Raw genomic sequence first — 19,026 nt, 5'->3', positions numbered from 1 at the left:
ATAGCCGGCCCGGTGTGAGGCTGTGTGTGCTCACTCATGCATGCATGCACACACATATACATGTATATACAGCATCTGTGTGGAGGTGAGAAAACAAAAGGCGACCCGTTGCATTTAAAGAGACTTTCAGGAGGGAGTCACCTGAGGCTCTTATCTCAGCAACACCTCTGGGCTCTGGGTGTGAGGGCTTTAATGGGCCTTAATAAAATGGCAGCCGCTGTCTGCCTGCTGGATCCAGCTTTAAGAGGCCGACACCTCGGGAGAGAAGTGGCCGGGGTGAGCGTATCCCATTCAAGGGTGTCTTTTTTTAATGGCTCGGGCTATTTTCCACCTGTATTCTCCGGCATTGAAATCCCTGTAACTTGCACTTAGATCAAATATAAACCCAAGCAGCCCAAAAGAATGATGTCGGACATTAACCACGGCTGAGGGAGCTCCATTTCTTTTGACACGCAACAAGTCCGGGCTCTCAGTGGCAGACTTGGGTTAAATGGAATTTGAAAAAAAAGGCATTTCTTTGTTTCTCTTTGACCATGAATGTGGGTTTGATGGTTGTTTGCGATGTGCCCCACCCGTCTGGGGCTCCCAGGGGGTTAAAACAAACATCAAGTATGGTTTTCTGACTGTATCTGACCCAGAGGTGAAATCTGCTTTTAACGTTTTTTTACAGAAACAAAGACAAACCACTGGTTTCCTTACGTTTTATTGTAAGAGATCCGGAAAAGTTTTTTAATCAGTGCAAAGAAATGATGTGTTCCTTTAAAGTAACAGTAAAAAAAACATCCTCACAGAACAATAAACACTTCTTCATCATATCAAACACAAATATCCATGTTCCTCTGACTGATTCTCAGTTTTCCTGGACGACGATCAGTGTAGATGCTCGGATGCGAGAGTCTCTCTTCTCCCTGTTCTGCCTCAGCCTCCGGAGCACGGGGGTGCCGCCGCTCTCCTCTGCCCAGGGAGCATGTCCTGCTGCTGGGCCACACAGAGCGCCGGGCTGGGGGTCTAATCGAGAGATCAGTGCATCGTCTGATTAGTCACGAAATCCCCCAGAACACAGAGAAAAGAACTAGAGGATGAGCTGAACACATGTTATATTACAAAGCCTGTTGTACTGGTTTTAAATATCAATGAGGCTTTTCCCCTGCAGATCAGTGGAGGGTAAGCCAGGAAGTGATCTGATGTTTGTTTGTGATTCTTCTATCTTTTCCTTTTAATACATTTAAGTGTGTGTGTGTGTGTGTGTGTGCGTGTGTGTGTGTGTGTGTGTGTGTGTGTTTGTGTATACTAATGCAAACTAATGGAAAGGACCTGGTACGACCCCCCACGTGGGCAGCACTGACCTCAAACAACATTTTTCTCAAATAAACTGTATGAATAAGAGACACAAGACACCACAGGACCTAGTACCCTGTGTTTGGTTCGAGGAGGACGGGTCCTTGTTCTCCCCCATCGCTCTCCTCCTCCTCTGGAGCACCTGCAGCAGCTCCGCCTCCCCCACATTCCGGCTCATTCTCCCCCTGGACGGGAGTCTGCGGTGGTGCTGGAGCTTCATGGTGTCCTGGTGCGTTAGACGGTGAAAGAGGTTTCAGAATGCAGTCACTGGTGCCATCACTTTCAGGACAATGGTTATTATAGTATTGCAGAAGAAATTGAAATTACTACCAGCATTCCTTTCAACTCCACAACGGCTGATTTTCTGTTTTCACTCCTCTGGTCCTGTGATAAGATTTGAGATATGAAGAAAATGTCAAAGTGGAACATTTTCATATTAAATTATAACAAAATCAAAAAGGAACAAAGGTATAAAGATACTGACCCTCCATGAACTGTCGTCCTCCTGTGAGGAGAGAATGTGAGTGGATGGTAGTTATAAAACATTTTTATTTGTTACTTTAGATTTTGATCTTAGTGTAGGTTTTGTTAAGAATGTTCTTCAAGACAAAATCAATGGTTTACTCACCGTACAAACACTTAAAAGAGAAATTAAAGATGTGAAAATAAATATGTGTTCTTGCGTGAAGCCTGAAACAATAATTTCAGTCAGAATCAAACTGTTTTTCTACCTGAACTCTTCTCATGGGCTTCAGGACAATTCCTTTTTTTATTCTCTCCATCATTTCATCCACTGCTCTTGCCTTCAGGTTGGGGGAGGGTGCTGCTTATAAATATTGAAAATAGACACAGAGAGAAATATATTTATTATTAGTTTATTGTTGGTGTTTTTGTTCTGCATTTCCTCAAGAGTAAACTCATATCTCATGTCATAACATTCACATTATTTTTCCTAATTTGAGAAAATATCAAGTATGTGATGTTAAAGTAAACTCAGTTAAAGATGAGAAATAATAAAAATGTGTCACTAAAAATTAAAATGAAGAGAAGGGCCCATACACAGCAAATCAAAAGGTGAAATGAGAAACTCACTGTTTGCAACATCTTTACTGGCTCCATCTTTCCTCCTGCTCCTCAGGAAATGAAGTGAACTAGAGCGGAGAAATCACAGGTGTCAGATTTTCATATTCACAGGACTGTTGTTTTATAAATGGATATTTCATTTTACAATGATAGATACTAAATGAACCAACTCCTCACACATACATGTATTATTTCTAATACTTAAAACGCCCCTGAAACTGCTTTAAAATGAGCAGGTACAACAGAGGCTGACCACTGAAACTTTCAATCAGTTCAATGTCAGAAGAAGCTCTGAGTGACACGTACTTGTCGACAGCAGTGGGAGGTGGAGGAGGTGGAGGTGGAGGAGGAGGCGGAGGAGGAAGAGGAAGAGGTGCAACAGGGGTGGATTTCACAACTAGTTCATCAGTCATTTTCTCCCTCGTCAGCGTTTCTTGTAGCTGTTTCACTGCAGAAGGACGACAGTAAACCAGAATCACAAACTGAGAGAGAAGTCGTCCAAATATTCCCACAGGACCACGGCTACAGACTTGTGCTCTTCTTTGCCTTCAAAAATCAGTCGTGGAGGTTTTTCCATATAGTTTACTGAGTTCATTCAAATCTGAGCAGTGAGATGGAGCTGAGCTGGATTCACTCCAGCACTTTTCAAGCAGGTTAAACATGTCTCCATTCAGCAGCTCCTCTAAAGCTTCAATATCTCTTATTTGTGGCCCTTCAAGAATCCATCATTGGCTTCTATAATAAACCATGTTTGTTAAGTCAGACGCTCAGAGCGGTTTTCTCTGCTACCTTCCTCCTGCAGCTGAGTGACGGTGCTGTTGGCTTCAGACAGCTGAGAGTCCAGAGCCTTCCTCTCCGCCTGCCTCTCCTCCAGCTGCTCTCTCAGCTTCTGCAGCTCCGAGAGGCTGCTGCTCTCTCCCCGTCCGCTCTCCCTCTCTTTCACCTGGACGAGACAAACAGGGGACATCGTGAAGACAATCCACATTGCCCACGTCTGTCCCTTTCATCAGGTCCACACACACCTGCTCCTGGTAGTAGCGCTGGATGTCGCTCAGCGCGGTGCTGATGCTGGAGATCTGCTGGAGCGCCTGCTGCAGCTGCAGGCCGGTTTCAGAGCTCTGGGTTTGGGCCGCGTTCTGCTTCTCCAACATCTGAGAAGACATCTGACTTCACCTTCTGACCTCTCAGACACATCTTAACAATTATCTGCTTACGTGGAAAAACATCAGTGACAGTGAAACGCAATATCAGCGGAAAGAGGAAGAGAGATCTCAGAGGCTAGTTGTTAACTCCCTCCACCTCCTCCCTCCCCCTCCCCCCCGCAAGGGCATCACAATGCAGAGAAGATGTTTTCAAACCGCCGCTCGACTCCACAACGACTCGGGAGCTTTGTTAGAATAACTCGTCTGCTCCATTGAAGGCTGGGAACAATGCAAACAGGATGATTTGTTAGCGAGACAAAGCTTGGTTCTTCCTGCTTTATGATAAAGTGGCTCGTCGGGGGAAAGTTCAACTTTACAAAAAACAATAAACAAACCTTTTGTTAGGTTTAATGTTTTGTTTATATCTATAGGTTAATGTGGCTAGTGATCATTCAGATGAAAGTAGAAATCTGAATTAATCTATAACCGTAGGAAAACAAGAATAAGGTCAGAATTTAAATATGTATCCAGAAGCAAACAAATTAGATATACCTTGACTCCAGAATCAACATTCAAAACCTATCATATGTAATATGTGAGCATTTGTAGTCATTAAACCCCCCTTATTCTCCTAAAGGACGTGACTCGGGTGAACTCTTGTGCTGGTTCTTTAATCGCCTCTGTGACGGGTTGGAGGAACATTTCTTGGGAACGGGTCCATCATCATCATAAGAGAACAGGAAGTGTGAAGGGAGTGGTTTTCATTTCTGCGTTTCCACCGTGCACACAAACCCCAAGCAGCCGGTTCGGTGAAGCTCGCTCTCACAACATGCTCGCTGCAAATTACACCACTCTAATCCCTGCTCTCCCTTCAGCAGACACCACTTTTCACACAGCAATTAGTGCAATTATTTAATACATACAAACACACAGGGCCCAGATGCACACAGCAACACAAAGAGACACACACACACACACACAGAAAAAAAGTCCAATTTGTTTCCTGTTTGAGGCCCTGCATCATTATACCACCGCGCATCACAGAGGAGAGGTGTGAATGCTTGGTGTTTTCAAAACACATGAAAACAGACAAATAGTGGTGCATACAAGAGACATTCAGCGCCGGGGGGGTCTTTTACCATGAATTGAGAGTAAAGGGGCTGAATGGTGTGAACAGTCGGGGGTCCTTTTCACAGGTAAGGACCCCTGCGAGGCGGCCCTTTGTGCGCCTGTCCGGTAAATGGAGGCACCGCGCACAAAGGCGACAATTGCTAAATGCTCGGGCAAAACATAAAGGTGTCAGGCAAAGACAGGTTGTGCTTAAAGACCACCATTCTCCTTCAGCGGCGGTGATGACCGCTAATTATGGCAAGGGGAGGGGCCAAATGGGAACAGAGAGAAAGGGCTTCATTAGGGGAGCAGGTGGGGCAGCAGAAAAAGTTTGGTTGTGCGTTTGTGTGTGTTTGTGTGCGTCTGTGTGTGTAAGTAAATTGGTGTTTTCCCCGCCTGTGTACGAGTGGGGTTTCAGCTTTTGTCTTTTGTGCGTGAATGCACACACAGGGTGCAAGGATTGGACCAGAGTGTCATCGGTGTGAAAACAGAGAATGGAGCCCCCTTCTCCCGTCCCACCGCATCAGCTGCTCCCTGACAGAAGCAGTGTGTGCCCCCACACCTCCTCTCACCGACCCCCCCCCCCCCCCCAGCCCCCTTCCCCCCAAGTGTCCGTCAGCCGCCCGAAGGTCAGTGCCAACACTCCCGCTCCCTTCCTGTGGCACGACCTGTCACCCCCCCACGTCTATAGGTGTGAATGTACGACAAAATGTTTTGTGCCGTCTTGAAAACGCACAACCACACACAGACACACACACGTGTATATATGCCTGCCATGCACTCAGACCTGGTGGGCGAAGACTTCAGCCTGCTGCCGGAGGCCCTCCTCCAGCTCCAGTCGCTGAGACATCACATCGAACTCCTCCGTGACAAGCTGGGAGACTGTACACACATTCACACACACACACACACACACACACACAAAGAGAGAGAGAGTGTGTGCAATGTGGTACAGCTGGAGTGGATTCAAAAGGAGTTTGGGCCTTGGCGGGGGTATGAACTCTACTGAGAGCAGTTCTAGTTTGATTAGTTGTTGTTGTTTATTGTGAAATCCAAACAATATTAATTTGCGTTTGGGATTGTGTACAATAAATAATCAATAACCCAAACTTACCTCGTTTCATTTTATTCATAGTCTTGTTCCTTTTGGTCATTTTCCTCAGGATGGCTTCTTTCTCCTCGACCTCCAGAGCCAGCTGTGAAGACATGTCTGAGGTAAGGCATGCTGGTCTACACACACACACACACACACACACACACACACACACACACACACACACACACATACTTGATCCCTGAGTTGATGCTGCTGTTTGATCAGATCCTCTCGCTCCAGCTCCAGCTGCAGCTTCTCGGCCAGCAGACCGTCCACTGACGCCTGCAGCTCTGACAGACACACAAACACACAAAGGAGCTGGTGATCAGATAAAGACACAATCACTGAGCACTTATCACCTTCAACACATGATCAGAACATGACTCGTCAATCTGGGCCGATCGATCAAAACCTGATTCCAACTTTTAAGGAAACAAACCTGTAAAAGCAAATTGTAATGGTTGTGTTGAAAGTTGTGCGATGATTTATCATATTACAATTATATTTATTATTGATATTTCTTTTAGAGATCAGGTGAATTCCCATCATGAGTGGTTTTTGGACTAACCGGCGATCTTGGCCTGACTGTCCAGCAGCAGCGTCTCCTCGCCGCCGCCGAGATCCACCGCATCGCCGTCAACTGCCGGGTCAGCATCTGGGTCAAAGGTCACAGGGGCCGCGATTTCAGGCAGCTCGGAGATAAGTGGCATCAGCATCTGGCTCCTCCTCTTCAGGGCTTTGTTCTCCTTGGTCACCTAGGGAACAGAGGAGGTGATGGTGAGTGCTGGGGGGGGGGGGCGCTGCTGCTGTTATTTATTTTGTTGATATAAAAATGACAAACAAAGTTGAGGTGAGGTTATATGGAAAGGAAAGGAAAGGAAAGGAAAGGAAAGGAAAGGAAGGACACTGGCCCATAGACACCTTTACAGCCAGAACCTCAGCGCTCTCCCTGCACGACCGCTCAATCTGGAACTGCAGCTCGAGAACATTCATCTCTTTCAGGAGCTGATTGGAGACTGGAAACGAGGGGAGGAGGGTTGTTAGGCAAGGTCGTCGCAGAAAAATACACAAGACACCGATTAATTGAATTGAAATTGCACAAAAAGAAGTTAAAACTTGTTGAAACCTGTATTTAAAGCACTTTACGTGTGAAAACCTTTGTTTGTGTGTATTTGTTCTATCTTCCTTTCTTCTGTTCATTTGTGTGATTTTCTATGTGGGTGCTTCTCTGTCTGGGAGTTGGTAACAGATGTGATTTCTCACCTTCCTCCAGCTCAGACAGTCTCTGATTGGCTTCGTCCCGCTGCATTTCCAGGAGCTCACACTAACGACCAACACACACAGGAGAAAGAGATCAGTTTAAAAAAACGACAAACTGACAGTCAAGGCTCCACAATCACGTGTAGCTCCTCTAATCAGAGTCGTGCACTTTTAATCTGAAATATTTTTTTACTTTAAACATTAAGTCTTTTCTCTTATTAAACACTGAAGGTTGGGATGAGTGCTGGCAAGGAGCTGGGTATTTCATGTTTCCCGCCACGCTGATTGTCTCTAATGCACATTAGGAAGTGGAAGTCATTTACTGCCTGTCACCATCACTGATACCTGAATGTCTCCCTCGTCCTCGGAGGATGAATCGCTCTCTCCATCACACTCTGTGGGAAACAAAAAGATGTGTTCGTCAAACCAGAGAATGGAGAACACACAGACTCAGTCACTGGGAGTCCACAGAAGATTCTCATATCCTGTCATGAGAGACTGAAGAGGAACTTCTTCACGAGGCCGTCTGAAGGAGGTCGGCCAGAGGAAAGGGAAATCACCAATATACTTCCACTTTCCACTTTGACAGCAGTTTCCAGTTTCTACCTTCTCCAGCCACCTGAGAGCTTTGGAGTTCACACGATGCAACTCCACCTCCACCACCAAACAGGCCTGTTGGGCTCCTGACAAGAAATGTAGGCGACACCACGATACTGAGGCTTAGCTTCAAAATGGCTTTTTAAAATGAAAACAATCTCCTTTCTCCAGAGGAACGTTTTAGCTCCAGGTCAGAAATCATCTCCATCCGTATAAACTGACTTAAAAACACATGTTACGCAAGAATTCAACACACAAACTCCGGGGGCGTAAACAGGAAGCAGATTGTCGACTCAGCCTTTGGTTGTGTAGTAGCAGAAACAAGTTAAGGACGAGGAACAACAAGGGTGAGAGGTTGTGACTGATGAGAACCAATCAGAGAGCTGCTTCATGGTCTCCGTCCTGCACATCCACACAAGGACATTAAAACAGGGCCACAGGTCCGATTATATGAAAGTTTCTTCTGTGAACTGACTTTGATGCATGAAGTTCCCCCGATAAATGGATCTAATCAAATTAAATCAATTCAGACTGTTTCTAAAGCTATACATTTATGAATAATTATGTCCAGTGGGGCTCACAAACAAGCCCCCTGCATCACACTGACTCTGCTGACCCCCCCCCCCCGCACATAATTAATAACTTCATATTATTGGCACTATCACCTTAGAACTGCACGTGCCCATAACTCTCTTACTGTATATATTGTTTTTCTATTGTTGTTTTCATATTGTTGTTTGTACAGTGCACTAACCACACCAAGGCAATTTCCTGTATGTACAAATATACATGGCAATAAAAATAATTCTGATTCTGATTCTAATACTGAACATTTCTCCGACATATTCATGAAACATTAAATTATGAACACAAGTTTTGATGAACAACCTCTTCATTATCTTACTTTGATGCAGAACTAATGACCTGACTTCTCTAGATACTGAGAAGTACTTTAGAAACTGCAGCAATCGTCATGTGACTCAAACAAATGTCTTAATGAAGTCCTACCTGCAGCTGCACAGCCGTCAGCCTGGACCCACATCCCGTCCCCTCTCAGCTCCTCACTACACTAACTTCAGCAGAAAAAGGGAACCTGCTTTCTCTGAGTAGCTCTGGTCTTACTATGAGGGAAGCGAGTGGGAATTTCAGTTTACGCCCTCCCCAACTGCCATGATTAAAAAAAAAAAGGTGACTTATTACTCACATTTGGTAAAAGAAAGTTTTGATCGTTGTCTTCTAATGTGGATTTCAAGCCAAATGAGTATCTGTGTGTTTCTTTGCTGACGACACGTTATTCTATTGATTGTGTTTGTTTGGTTTTGCTTTGCTCTTGAAGATGCCAGTGTGAACTCGAAGGGGGAGGTGGGGGGTAAGTGAACTTTTCCCCCCCATTTGTATGTACAGTGAAAAGAGGGAAATGCAGCCTCTGTCGATTCATGTGGTCTCTGAGGGACGACACTGTCTCCGTACGACAAGATCAATGTCACTCAAGCTGCCGGGGCGAAGGCAAAACTGCTTTTATTCCTCTATCAGCATCTGAGCTCAGAGTTCGCGACCTCCGAAACATCCCGACCCGCCATGGGAACCGAATTCTTGGTGATAAATCGAGTAGAGGAAGTCGGGGTGGCGGCGGAAATGTTGATGACACACATTCCTCCACGATGAATAATTTAAAAACTTCGAATTTCTCATCCCTCAGTCCTGATTTATTCATTGGCCCACCTTCCAGGAGTTGATCTCTGGGAGTACAGCCAGAGCTCGTTCAGAGTTCAGCACCTCTTCCATTTAACTCGGAGCGATTGATTTGACTCGGAGTTGCTTTTGCAAATTAGTTAGAAAGTAAATGAGAAGAGACAGAGTGGCTTTTGTCAGTGAATAAGAGATCAGGGACAACAACCTGAGACTCAAATGGAATAAACCAAACTCATAAGATAGTTTCAATCGTTTAACCGCTGTCTTTTCCGAGCGCAGCCTTATTAGCTACAGTTCTAGAAAAGTATAGGAGCAAAATATAGGATGTATTCGTGGTTGTAATTAAGGGTTATCGCTGCTTTTATCATCTATGAAACAGAGTCTAACAATTCTCACAAGGTTGTCGCTTTTGGAATAACTTCAGCCAGATGACGTCTATGTCCAAAGGAATTACAAAAATGTCGGGTGAGTTATGTGATCGACAAGGTTCAGGAAATTACTTCCAAACGTTATTATAGCGGCCTTGTACGCCCGCTTTTTAAATTCCAAAAGATATTGGCAGCGTGATTTCTTTATTTGCGACACAAACACGGGACAATCACGATGTGTAATGATTCCCGGTGAAAAAATAGGGAATCTAACATAATCAAAAGACCTCATTGAAAAGTGTTTGACATGATTTCTGATGCTTTTGAATCCCCCTCAAAGCAGAAGCCAGCGCAGCTCAGCGATGAAAAGCTGCCGTGAGTCATGGCGGTGACGTCCTTGTGATTTAATGAGTCTTTTCTCTCCCAGTGTGTTGCTCTCTTCACAGGCAGCACCTGAGCTGCCGAACCTCCCGCCGCCTGTCACCCTGACCTTTACTAACGATTCTCCATCGTGTTAATAAAGGTGAAATTGTCACTTAACATCAGCTGTTGTTCTGTGTTTGTAGCAGTGGGCGACATTATCAGGAAAACTCGCTCCCCATTAAGACTGCTGCTCCAAATTTCTGGTTAAATAGAAGCAGATGAGAAAGGAGGAAGCGTTTGATTTTTTGAAAAGACCAAACAAGGTTTCGGTTCTCAGCGAGCTTCTGGCCTTTGATTCTCTCTTCTTGTTTCGTTTGGAGAATGGGTGTTTAAAAAAAAAAAATTCATTTAAAAATGGTGATTCAGAAATATGCAGGAAACATACCAGTCCCTTCTGCTTAACATTTATAAGCAGTGTATGAATATTAAAATTCTAAAAATTCTAAAAATATAGCATTTATTAATGTGTCAGCAGCTATAACTGCTGCTGTTGGCATCAGTGGAGGTGGATGCATAAACAGATAAATCACAAGAAAATAAAAAAAACTGTTACGTGTAATATCAAGTTATACATGCTTCTTTAAAATTACCTTATAACTGCATTATAATGTGTCATTTGTGTTGTATAATATGGTGACAAAGTTATGACATGGTGCAGATTTCCCATGCTGATTCTATCATAATGAAATATATATAACATAAAAAATAATAATACCAACAACTTAACATTTCCCCAAACCATCATTTCTTTAGATTAAATAATAAATATGGTTTAATTATAATGGATTAATAATAAAATATAAAACTGTCCAAATGGTATATATTTAAATTTTAGGGAAATCAAATTAACAGTCTATACAATAAAAAACACTATTATCGGTATTATTACTATTATTATTATTTGTCTGGTAAATATATTAAAAATAAATGATATGATAAAAGTGACACTGGAACTATTAACATGAACTGATTTACAGCTCAGTGTTGTATTGGAATAATAAACTTTACTCGTCTTCTCTGTTTCTGCTAAATGAGCTGCAGCCTGTACGTGAAAGGGCGTGGTGCCTTCAAAATAAAAGCCTCACCCAAACCGATCACCAAACAACACCCTTGATGTTTCTGAAAAGCGGAAGTTACCCGCGGTTATCCGCCTAGAGTTTCCCTGTCACGTGGTTGAATCAGGAGCGAATCACAAAGAGGTTTTGAGACAAAAAGAATGTGTCAGAAGTGGGATTCGAACCAATGCCTCCAGAGGAGACTGCGGCCGGGATCGGTTGCGACTAAGCATTCAAGCAGTCAAGGGTTCAAGCCCCGTTCGAGGAACGTCCCAAAACATCAAAAGAGTGATATTTGTGTTTCGGCAGCTAGAAGTACACTTGTCAAATAGAAATAAATAATTTTTTTCTCAAGTCTGAGAGAAACTACCCGAGACAGAACTACTCGGGCCTAGAAGAACTACCCAGGTCTGAGAGATTCTGATCATAAAACAGCATTGGGGCTAAACTCCTTATTGTTTTTAGTTGTTATTAACCAGGTAGATTCTTGGAGGTGGTAACAAACAATATTAAAACCTGATATAAAGGTATTGGCAACATCTCATTATATCTCCCTTTGAATTTAATGTTTTTGCACTTTGAACCTTTGACCGTGAAGCTGAGATCCCAATGCTCGTCTCCCTCAGACTCTGCTGTTGCTCTGGAGTCCAACAGAAAGCAGCCTCATTTCAGCTCCGCCATGACAGCCCCCCCCCCCCCGAATGTCTTTCATCCTGGAAATCTCCAACCTGGCAACAGCCCCGTTCATCTGCATCCACACGTGTTGTTGGACCAGGTCTCAGTTTTCTAAATCAGAGGTTTTAATGACGCTGAACGCAGCGATCACGGCTGTGACACCGCCGCCGGCATCTGGTTGTTTAATACTCGGCAGCACCATCGCACTGAGGCGACAGATTTGGTTCCAACGCCACTGATCTGATGTGTTATTGCTGCACATGGCAACAGGGGGGAAGGTTACGATTATCTGCCGGCTAAGTCTCTGGTGTTTGTGTGTGTGACATGAGCAAAAATCTGAGGAAGATTACGAGAGCGAGAGCAGCACACACACACACACACACTCACCTGCTCCGGCTCGGGCCTACTCAGCACTAATGACTGTGTGATTGGATTATCCGGGCTTTTAGCAGCGCCACAGCTGCAGCTGACAGGGACGCTAACCTGCAAAGGTCAAGCTGGGGTCAACGAGAGGTCGGCGGGGGGCCGTGAACTCTGCGGAAGACGAGGCCTCGGAGCGCAGGAGGAGGACGAGAGAAGACAGAGCAAACAGTAGAGTGATAAGAGGAGGGTGGTTTTTATTCATAGGTTTTCATTTCCAGGGGATTGTGAGTGGAGGAGGAGGAAGGAGGCGGCGGGAGAGGAGGGCCGGGGAGGATGCAGCTCGCTCGGAGGCGGGAGACACGATGCGTTGTGACAGAGGAGCCTCGCAGTCACTGCTGGCCTCCTGGTGACTCCACTGTACGCTGCAAACACAAACAAAGAGGGCCGTCACCGCCGCCATCATCCACTTGAATGTGAGACTCTCCTGTTTTCCCCCCTCACACTTTCTCCCACTCGTAAAATAAGAAAAGAAGCCTCGACCGCCCCATCACGATTTGTCCAAACACACGGAAACGCTTCTTTGTGCTGACATTTTTCTTTCTTTCCCCAAACTATGTGTGTTCCAACCATCAGATTGGAGCCAGCAGGAGTTTTCCTAGCGGGGTATTAAATATGTGGGCCACGTTTACGGCCTGATATTATATCACTGCAGAGCTTTACAGGGCCTTTGTGTTGCTGCTGTGTTTCACGACTCACTGCTAAGTTGTTGTCTCTCATGTGATTGTGTCGTCCCTGAGAATGCTATCTGAATGCTGCTATTGATCCTGCTCTGAACTCCACACAATAACAGGTTCAACTGGTCAATGTGTGAGAGTTTAAACCATTAACATCTCACTGTGATTTCTATGGGATTTGATTCATTTATCTCACTGAAAAGCACATTTATTGTCCTTGTTATTTTCTATTTGACGTCCATCATTGTGTGGGTGTTTCTTAACCTCACTAGATTTTGTGATTATCAGAAAAAAGTCCTGATAAATGCTCTGAGAAATTCTTGCTCTTGTTTCCTATTTATCTTATCAAATATTAACATAGTGTAACAGGTCCCTGTGTGCTCGCACGTTACTGGTCAGGCTGCCCACTCCCATGAACCCTTGCAGCCTTTTTATCTTTCAATCCCACACTCGTTGTATTTTGTATTTTTCATATAGTTTTTGTGTGATTGAATTTATCACAAATTGACAAATTGAGTATTTTGAATTTGGCTGTATTAAACTATGTATGACTGTATTTCATTTGGAACGAAAGTCTTGTGTGTTACAGATAAATAAATTAAACCCTGCAGCAAATTAGGAGTTTTTGTTATTTTGTTAATAAGAAAAAAGGAGATCGATAAAAACATCAATGTTGATGCTGTGGAGTCCAATATCCAGGTGTAATAAAAAAAATACTCAGTCTTGCTTTTTATCTTTAAGATAGAAGGATGGACTGAAATAAAATAAAGTTATTATTATTATAATTATTATTACACTGTATAGATCAAATTATAATTTAAAAAATACATCGTTAGAATGGCAGAATAAATAGTTTTCTGAGGTTCTCTGTTTTGCCAACAGGATTTGAATTGCTGTCATGTTATTAGTTGTTTCTCTATAAACGTTAACCTGACACGTTCAGGCTATCGATGGCTGTGAACTGAATGTTTTCCCCTCTCTGCTCTGTAGGTGTCGCTCTAACTCTGTCCTCTGACACCTGTTGCTCTGCCCACATTCCTTCAACAAGTTCCTTCTGCTCAGCTCAGATCCCTGCGACTGAATGAGGAACACAACTGAACTTGGGGATTCGAATGGGAAAAAACCTGAATAAGATTATATGCAAATGGATCAACTGAAATAAGAAAATAACGGTGCACCATTAAAAGTAACGGTGGGATTGTGCTTCCATGTTCAGGACTGTAAATCACCTTTATACCCATGTGATTATGCACTTTTGTTTGTCGAGGTAAAGAAATAATATTTATCTTTTCATATTGCACCTTCGTTATTTAATTTATCTTCTCCCATTGGCCTGAATTCAAAGTCTGGAGGAAGACAAACACACGTCAGCTTGGATGCAGCACCAGACGTGGTGTCACAGTCTGCGTGCACCGTCACTGGGGCCTCGGATCCTGGAGCTGCAGCTACATCACCATCCTCTCCCGGGGACGGTGCAGGAGGCCGTCTGCAGAGCCCGGCACCGAGTGGCACAGACCGTGGATCATCGGCCGTCTCCCGGGTCATGACAGGAGAGGAAGCGGGGTGTCTGCTGGTCGTGGTGGGCAACACACACTGTGGCACTGTCCTGAACACACACACACACACACACACATACACTCACACACACACACACACACACACAATCAGCAGACTCTGGCCTGACACTGATGGAGGCATCTCTCCCTCTGGCTCAATGAGGATTGTTTTTGAACATGTTGAACAGAATAATTTAGCATAAATCTCGTTGCTATGAAATTTTGATTTATTCTGTTTCTCGGTCAAATCCCAACCGTGTGTTTTTCAACACCTCGTCCTGATTCCTGCCTGTTTCTCTCAGCAATTACCTGATTGTTATAAACACGCAATTTTCTCCAATCATATATTTTCATCCCAATTTAAATGGCAAATAAGTTCCATATTTATATCCCAACCTTTTCTTATATTCCAAAAGTCAACTTCATTCATTATTATTTAATAATTGGGTCTCAGAGGAAAGTTGGCATCAGGTTGCTATTTGGAATTCTGACAAAACAGCTCTACATCAACTTTAGTTTTACCGACTAACTTTTAAAACTCTTGAATGAGAAAAGCGTTTATCTGATTGTCCTTATTTCTCTCATTGTCTCATTCAGATTAAAATACAGGAGAATTAAAGCTGGTTCAAATTTGTCTGATTTAAAGACGTTATTATTACATATTCATGCAAAAAGAGATCAAATGCTCCTGCTATATAAATTCAGGCTAAATGAATTAATAAAATGCAGTGGTTCCATAATTTAAAGAAAATGATTTTATAACTAAAAATGAATAAAAGTCTGAATGAAATCTGCCTTTTATGGACAAACGTATCAAATAGCTATTTCTTAAAGGTAAAACATGATTAATACTCATTTTACACAGCTTTGTTTATTAAATATATAAATAAATCCTTACCTCTCATAAGAAAAACTGCATTTAAACATGAAGCATTCACAGATGTATATGTATGTAAGAATATATCTGTGGCTAATCTATAAAAGACCACATTTTAAAAGCTCATATATTTTCTAAACATTCCTCTTTAAGGCAGTGGAATTTATATCATTACGTTTATTTAACCGATTACCAGAGAACTGCATTCAAGCTCAGTACGTGAAGAATATCATCATCTATATAAAATCCTCCTGTGATCACACTCAGTTCATCTCCTGTTTCCTGGACTCTCAGAGAACTTATAGAAAATTAAGCTTTGCAGAGGGATGTCGCTGTGAGTGATGGAGAAGAGAGAGATGGACTCAAACGGGTTCATCACCAAGGCCAACACCCCCCCCCCCCCTTCACATTCTACTCCTCTCACTATCTCTCCGTCCTGCCATCACTCCTCCCTCTGTGCTTCCACTCAGTTCCACATGTCTCTAGAGCTCCAGAATCGCTCTGGCTGTTTCTTTTCTCCTGTCAACTGCCTCAATCTCTGTTTCTCTTCCTTATCTTGTCTTTCCTCTTATATCTTTTCCTTCTTTGCCTCTTTTCAACTTCCTCTTCCCCAATTATGAGTATTTACGCCTTGTTCCCCCTCAAACTCCCTTCTTGAAATATTCCGCCCCTACGTTTTCCATCCTCTCCTCCCTCCGTCACCCCATTTTTCTCTACACCTTCACTTTTCATCTTTTTCCCCTATACCTCTCTTTCCTCTCCCTTCCTCCTCCTCTTCATCGTCCTCCTCCTCCTCTCGGTGCAGCTGGTGGGGCCCTTCCATTAGTCCTGACATGCAGAGGCACTGATTCTGTAAAGGTCGTGACCCCTCGCAGCGGGTTTTGCCAGGGCTTAGTCCTACACACTCACACATCTGCCTGCCTACTGCGTGCATCCCTATGCCATGCCACACAACACACACACACACACACACACACACATCCACACTGAGCTGCACAGACAGACACTGTACATATACACACATGCATGCACACACAGGTTCACACACAAACTCTGGCCTGCTTTCATCATGCTGACTTAACCCCTGCCTAAATAGCACCAACTGACTGCACAGCTGCTGTGTGTGTGTGTGTGTGTGTGTGTGTGTGTGTGTGTGTGTGTGACATGCAGTAGAAAGAAAGCCTGGTTAATTGGACCTCTGCAGGCTTGGGAAAGACCCACAGCCACTTTCTCTCTTCTAGTCAGTGGCTGTCCTCCACCCGTCCTCGTATTGTCCTGTGTCTCTCTGATGAGCTGCAGCGACTGCAGGTTAAGAAGAAGAAGCTCAGAGGCAACATTTAACTTTATATCTATTTTAATTTAATCTAAAGCTTTTACGATATGATTTTATTGCCCTTGGAAGATTAGGACTTCAAACGATGTCTGAAAAATGCCATAGAACAGTGCAACTGCTATAGAACACTTCAAATAGTTGATGATGTTGATGACTGAAAATTATTTTCAGGGCGAGTTTGGTAAAGTCAAAATAATCTGCATTGCACCTGCTAAAGACTTGAGGGAAATAATTACATTTTTAATTTTAGTATAAAGTTTAAACCCGGGAATCAATAAATAAACGTCGAGTGGAAACACTGATTATAATTAAATTAAGAACAATACATTAAAATAATATGTGACTTTGATATGGTATATTCTAATTCTAAATGTGGTATTTCTTCACAATTTGATGGTTGACATTGTAACTTATTAATCAACTGAGAGTGTTTGATTATTAAAATACTGAAAGTTGAATGTCCCCTTCAGTCAATAAGTGACAAAGTTGTTCTGAGTGATGATTAACAATAATCTTAAACTCTGTTCCTGATCATGTGACCCCTCTGTTTAAAAACCTTCACACCTCGACACAAGCAGGGTCCCCACACTCCTGGTGTTTGTGAATGAAACCTGCCGACTCTGCAGATTCCCCTCCACAGCTCCCCCCCATCATCTCTTCTCTCCACTGAGCATCCTCTCCCTCAGCTTGCATCTCAATCATCCCCCCCACACTATCTGCCACCCTGGTCTTCTTCTCTCCCCTCCACGGTGTCCCCCCCCCCCCCCCCCCCCCGGGGCCACTGCTGCTCACTGTAACTGGCAACTTTGCTCCTCTCCCCCATTGTGGCCGTGACAAAGGGGGCCGGTGCCCTCTCGCAGGCTATGTTACAGGCTGTCACATGAGGCGGACACTCTGGGACGGCCCAGCGTTATCTGCTGTGACAACTCAGATTACTTCCACAGCCTCCCATCTGATCAGCACATCCAATTCAATTAGTGGCAATTAGTCCTGGTCCCCCCCCTGCCCCCCCCCTACACTCTTCCTCCGCCTCCTCGTCCTCCTCCTCCTCCATCCTCACCCGCCCGCTGAGTCTCTCCCAAAAAATCTAAAGCTGCCGAGCTTTGAGCAATCGCTCAACCTGGCAGGCTGGCTGGCGGACAACTTTGTAGCGACTTGTAGCCCCCCCACCCACCCCCCCTTCGTCCTCCAATTACCCTCACACACACTCACAATGACCCATTCACACATTCATACTCGTATGCACCGCCAGAGCACATATTCAAAGTGACACATCACATAGAACACACAGCTTTCTGCACAGAAACTCCCACAGATCCGATTCAGGAGCGACACATGGTCATGGACGCAACACACAACCTGCACGGACACACACATTAGAGCTCATTTAATCAATAGTTGTATAGAAACAATGAATGAAATTGCTCATGGGCACAAAACCACGAGGAGTTGACACCCGACGCTGCAGCTCCTGCATCGTAAGCATCTCTCAGTTGTTATGCCAGAATTCCATTGGATGTTTATGGTAAAAGTTAGCAGTTAGCTTGTTAGCATAGCAAAGGATTTTAAATATGTAAGAGACCAAAGCAGAGTTTAGGTCTAAATAGTTTAGTAGATACTTGGCTCAACTTCATCAATTATTTCACGATGGAATTACTCAAATATGATTTGGTAACGTTTTTTTACTCCAAATGAGTGAATTTTATTTTGTAGTTTGCAGGATTACTACCACTCGATGTAAAATGACCCAAATTAATATACCGATTTAAATATTTCGATAATGATGGTGCTTTTCCAGTTCATGGTTCTTGATGATCCAAATAAAAATTGGGAAGTAGTGAATATAATTCGTGGTTTCATTCTGTTGGGCGATGGCCAAGAGGTTCAAACTTTACCAGTGGGCACCCGTCATCGTTTCGTCTTCTGCATAAAATTCCTTGTATCGTTTAATAAAAAAAATGTTGCGGCCTAAAGAGGCGAAGTTATCCAGAAATTCACATGACCCCTTTTGTGAGCCACTCACCCTTTGTTCCCCACTCTCACCCTTCTCCTCACCCGTCCTCACCCCCCCTCCCTCCCCCCTTACAGTGGGTCCACGCACACCTGGCCTTGGTAAATTAGGGCCCCGAAAAACCATCGAGCGAGGAGAAAAGCGGGATGCGTGGTGGAGCGAGGGGACGGGGGACGGGGGGGTGACAGGGGGTTTGGACGACGGGGTCTTTCAGCATTCCAACGGAGCAAAAAGTTAATGACGGCCCTATTGTGTTGTGAGCAAGCTGGCCGGAGGAGAAGTGTTAGAGGGAATCACCGCCTGTACCAGTGAG

At 44.0% G+C, this 19,026-nt stretch overlaps 1 protein-coding gene across 1 annotated transcript; it reads right to left on the bottom strand.

Moving 5' to 3' along the window:
- Positions 1 to 687: 687 nt before the first annotated feature.
- On the bottom strand, positions 688 to 8,733 carry shtn2 (shootin 2). The gene is made up of 17 exons (XM_062384487.1): positions 8,635 to 8,733; positions 7,375 to 7,424; positions 7,033 to 7,093; positions 6,691 to 6,785; positions 6,338 to 6,524; positions 5,962 to 6,059; positions 5,788 to 5,869; positions 5,461 to 5,555; positions 3,444 to 3,572; positions 3,211 to 3,364; positions 2,728 to 2,869; positions 2,431 to 2,489; positions 2,070 to 2,161; positions 1,823 to 1,843; positions 1,669 to 1,722; positions 1,414 to 1,564; positions 688 to 1,008 (listed from the first exon to the last, which is right to left on the bottom strand). The coding sequence occupies exons 1-17, from the start codon at positions 8,666 to 8,668 to the stop codon at positions 851 to 853; spliced, it is 1,662 nt and encodes a 553-aa protein (XP_062240471.1). The 5' UTR covers positions 8,669 to 8,733; the 3' UTR covers positions 688 to 850.
- Between the last annotated feature and the right edge of the window lie 10,293 nt (positions 8,734 to 19,026).

This window comes from Platichthys flesus, chromosome 24, assembly GCF_949316205.1.
Source record: "Platichthys flesus chromosome 24, fPlaFle2.1, whole genome shotgun sequence".
Lineage (NCBI taxonomy): Eukaryota > Metazoa > Chordata > Actinopteri > Pleuronectiformes > Pleuronectidae > Platichthys > Platichthys flesus.
This window is presented reverse-complemented; position numbering and strand designations above follow the sequence as displayed.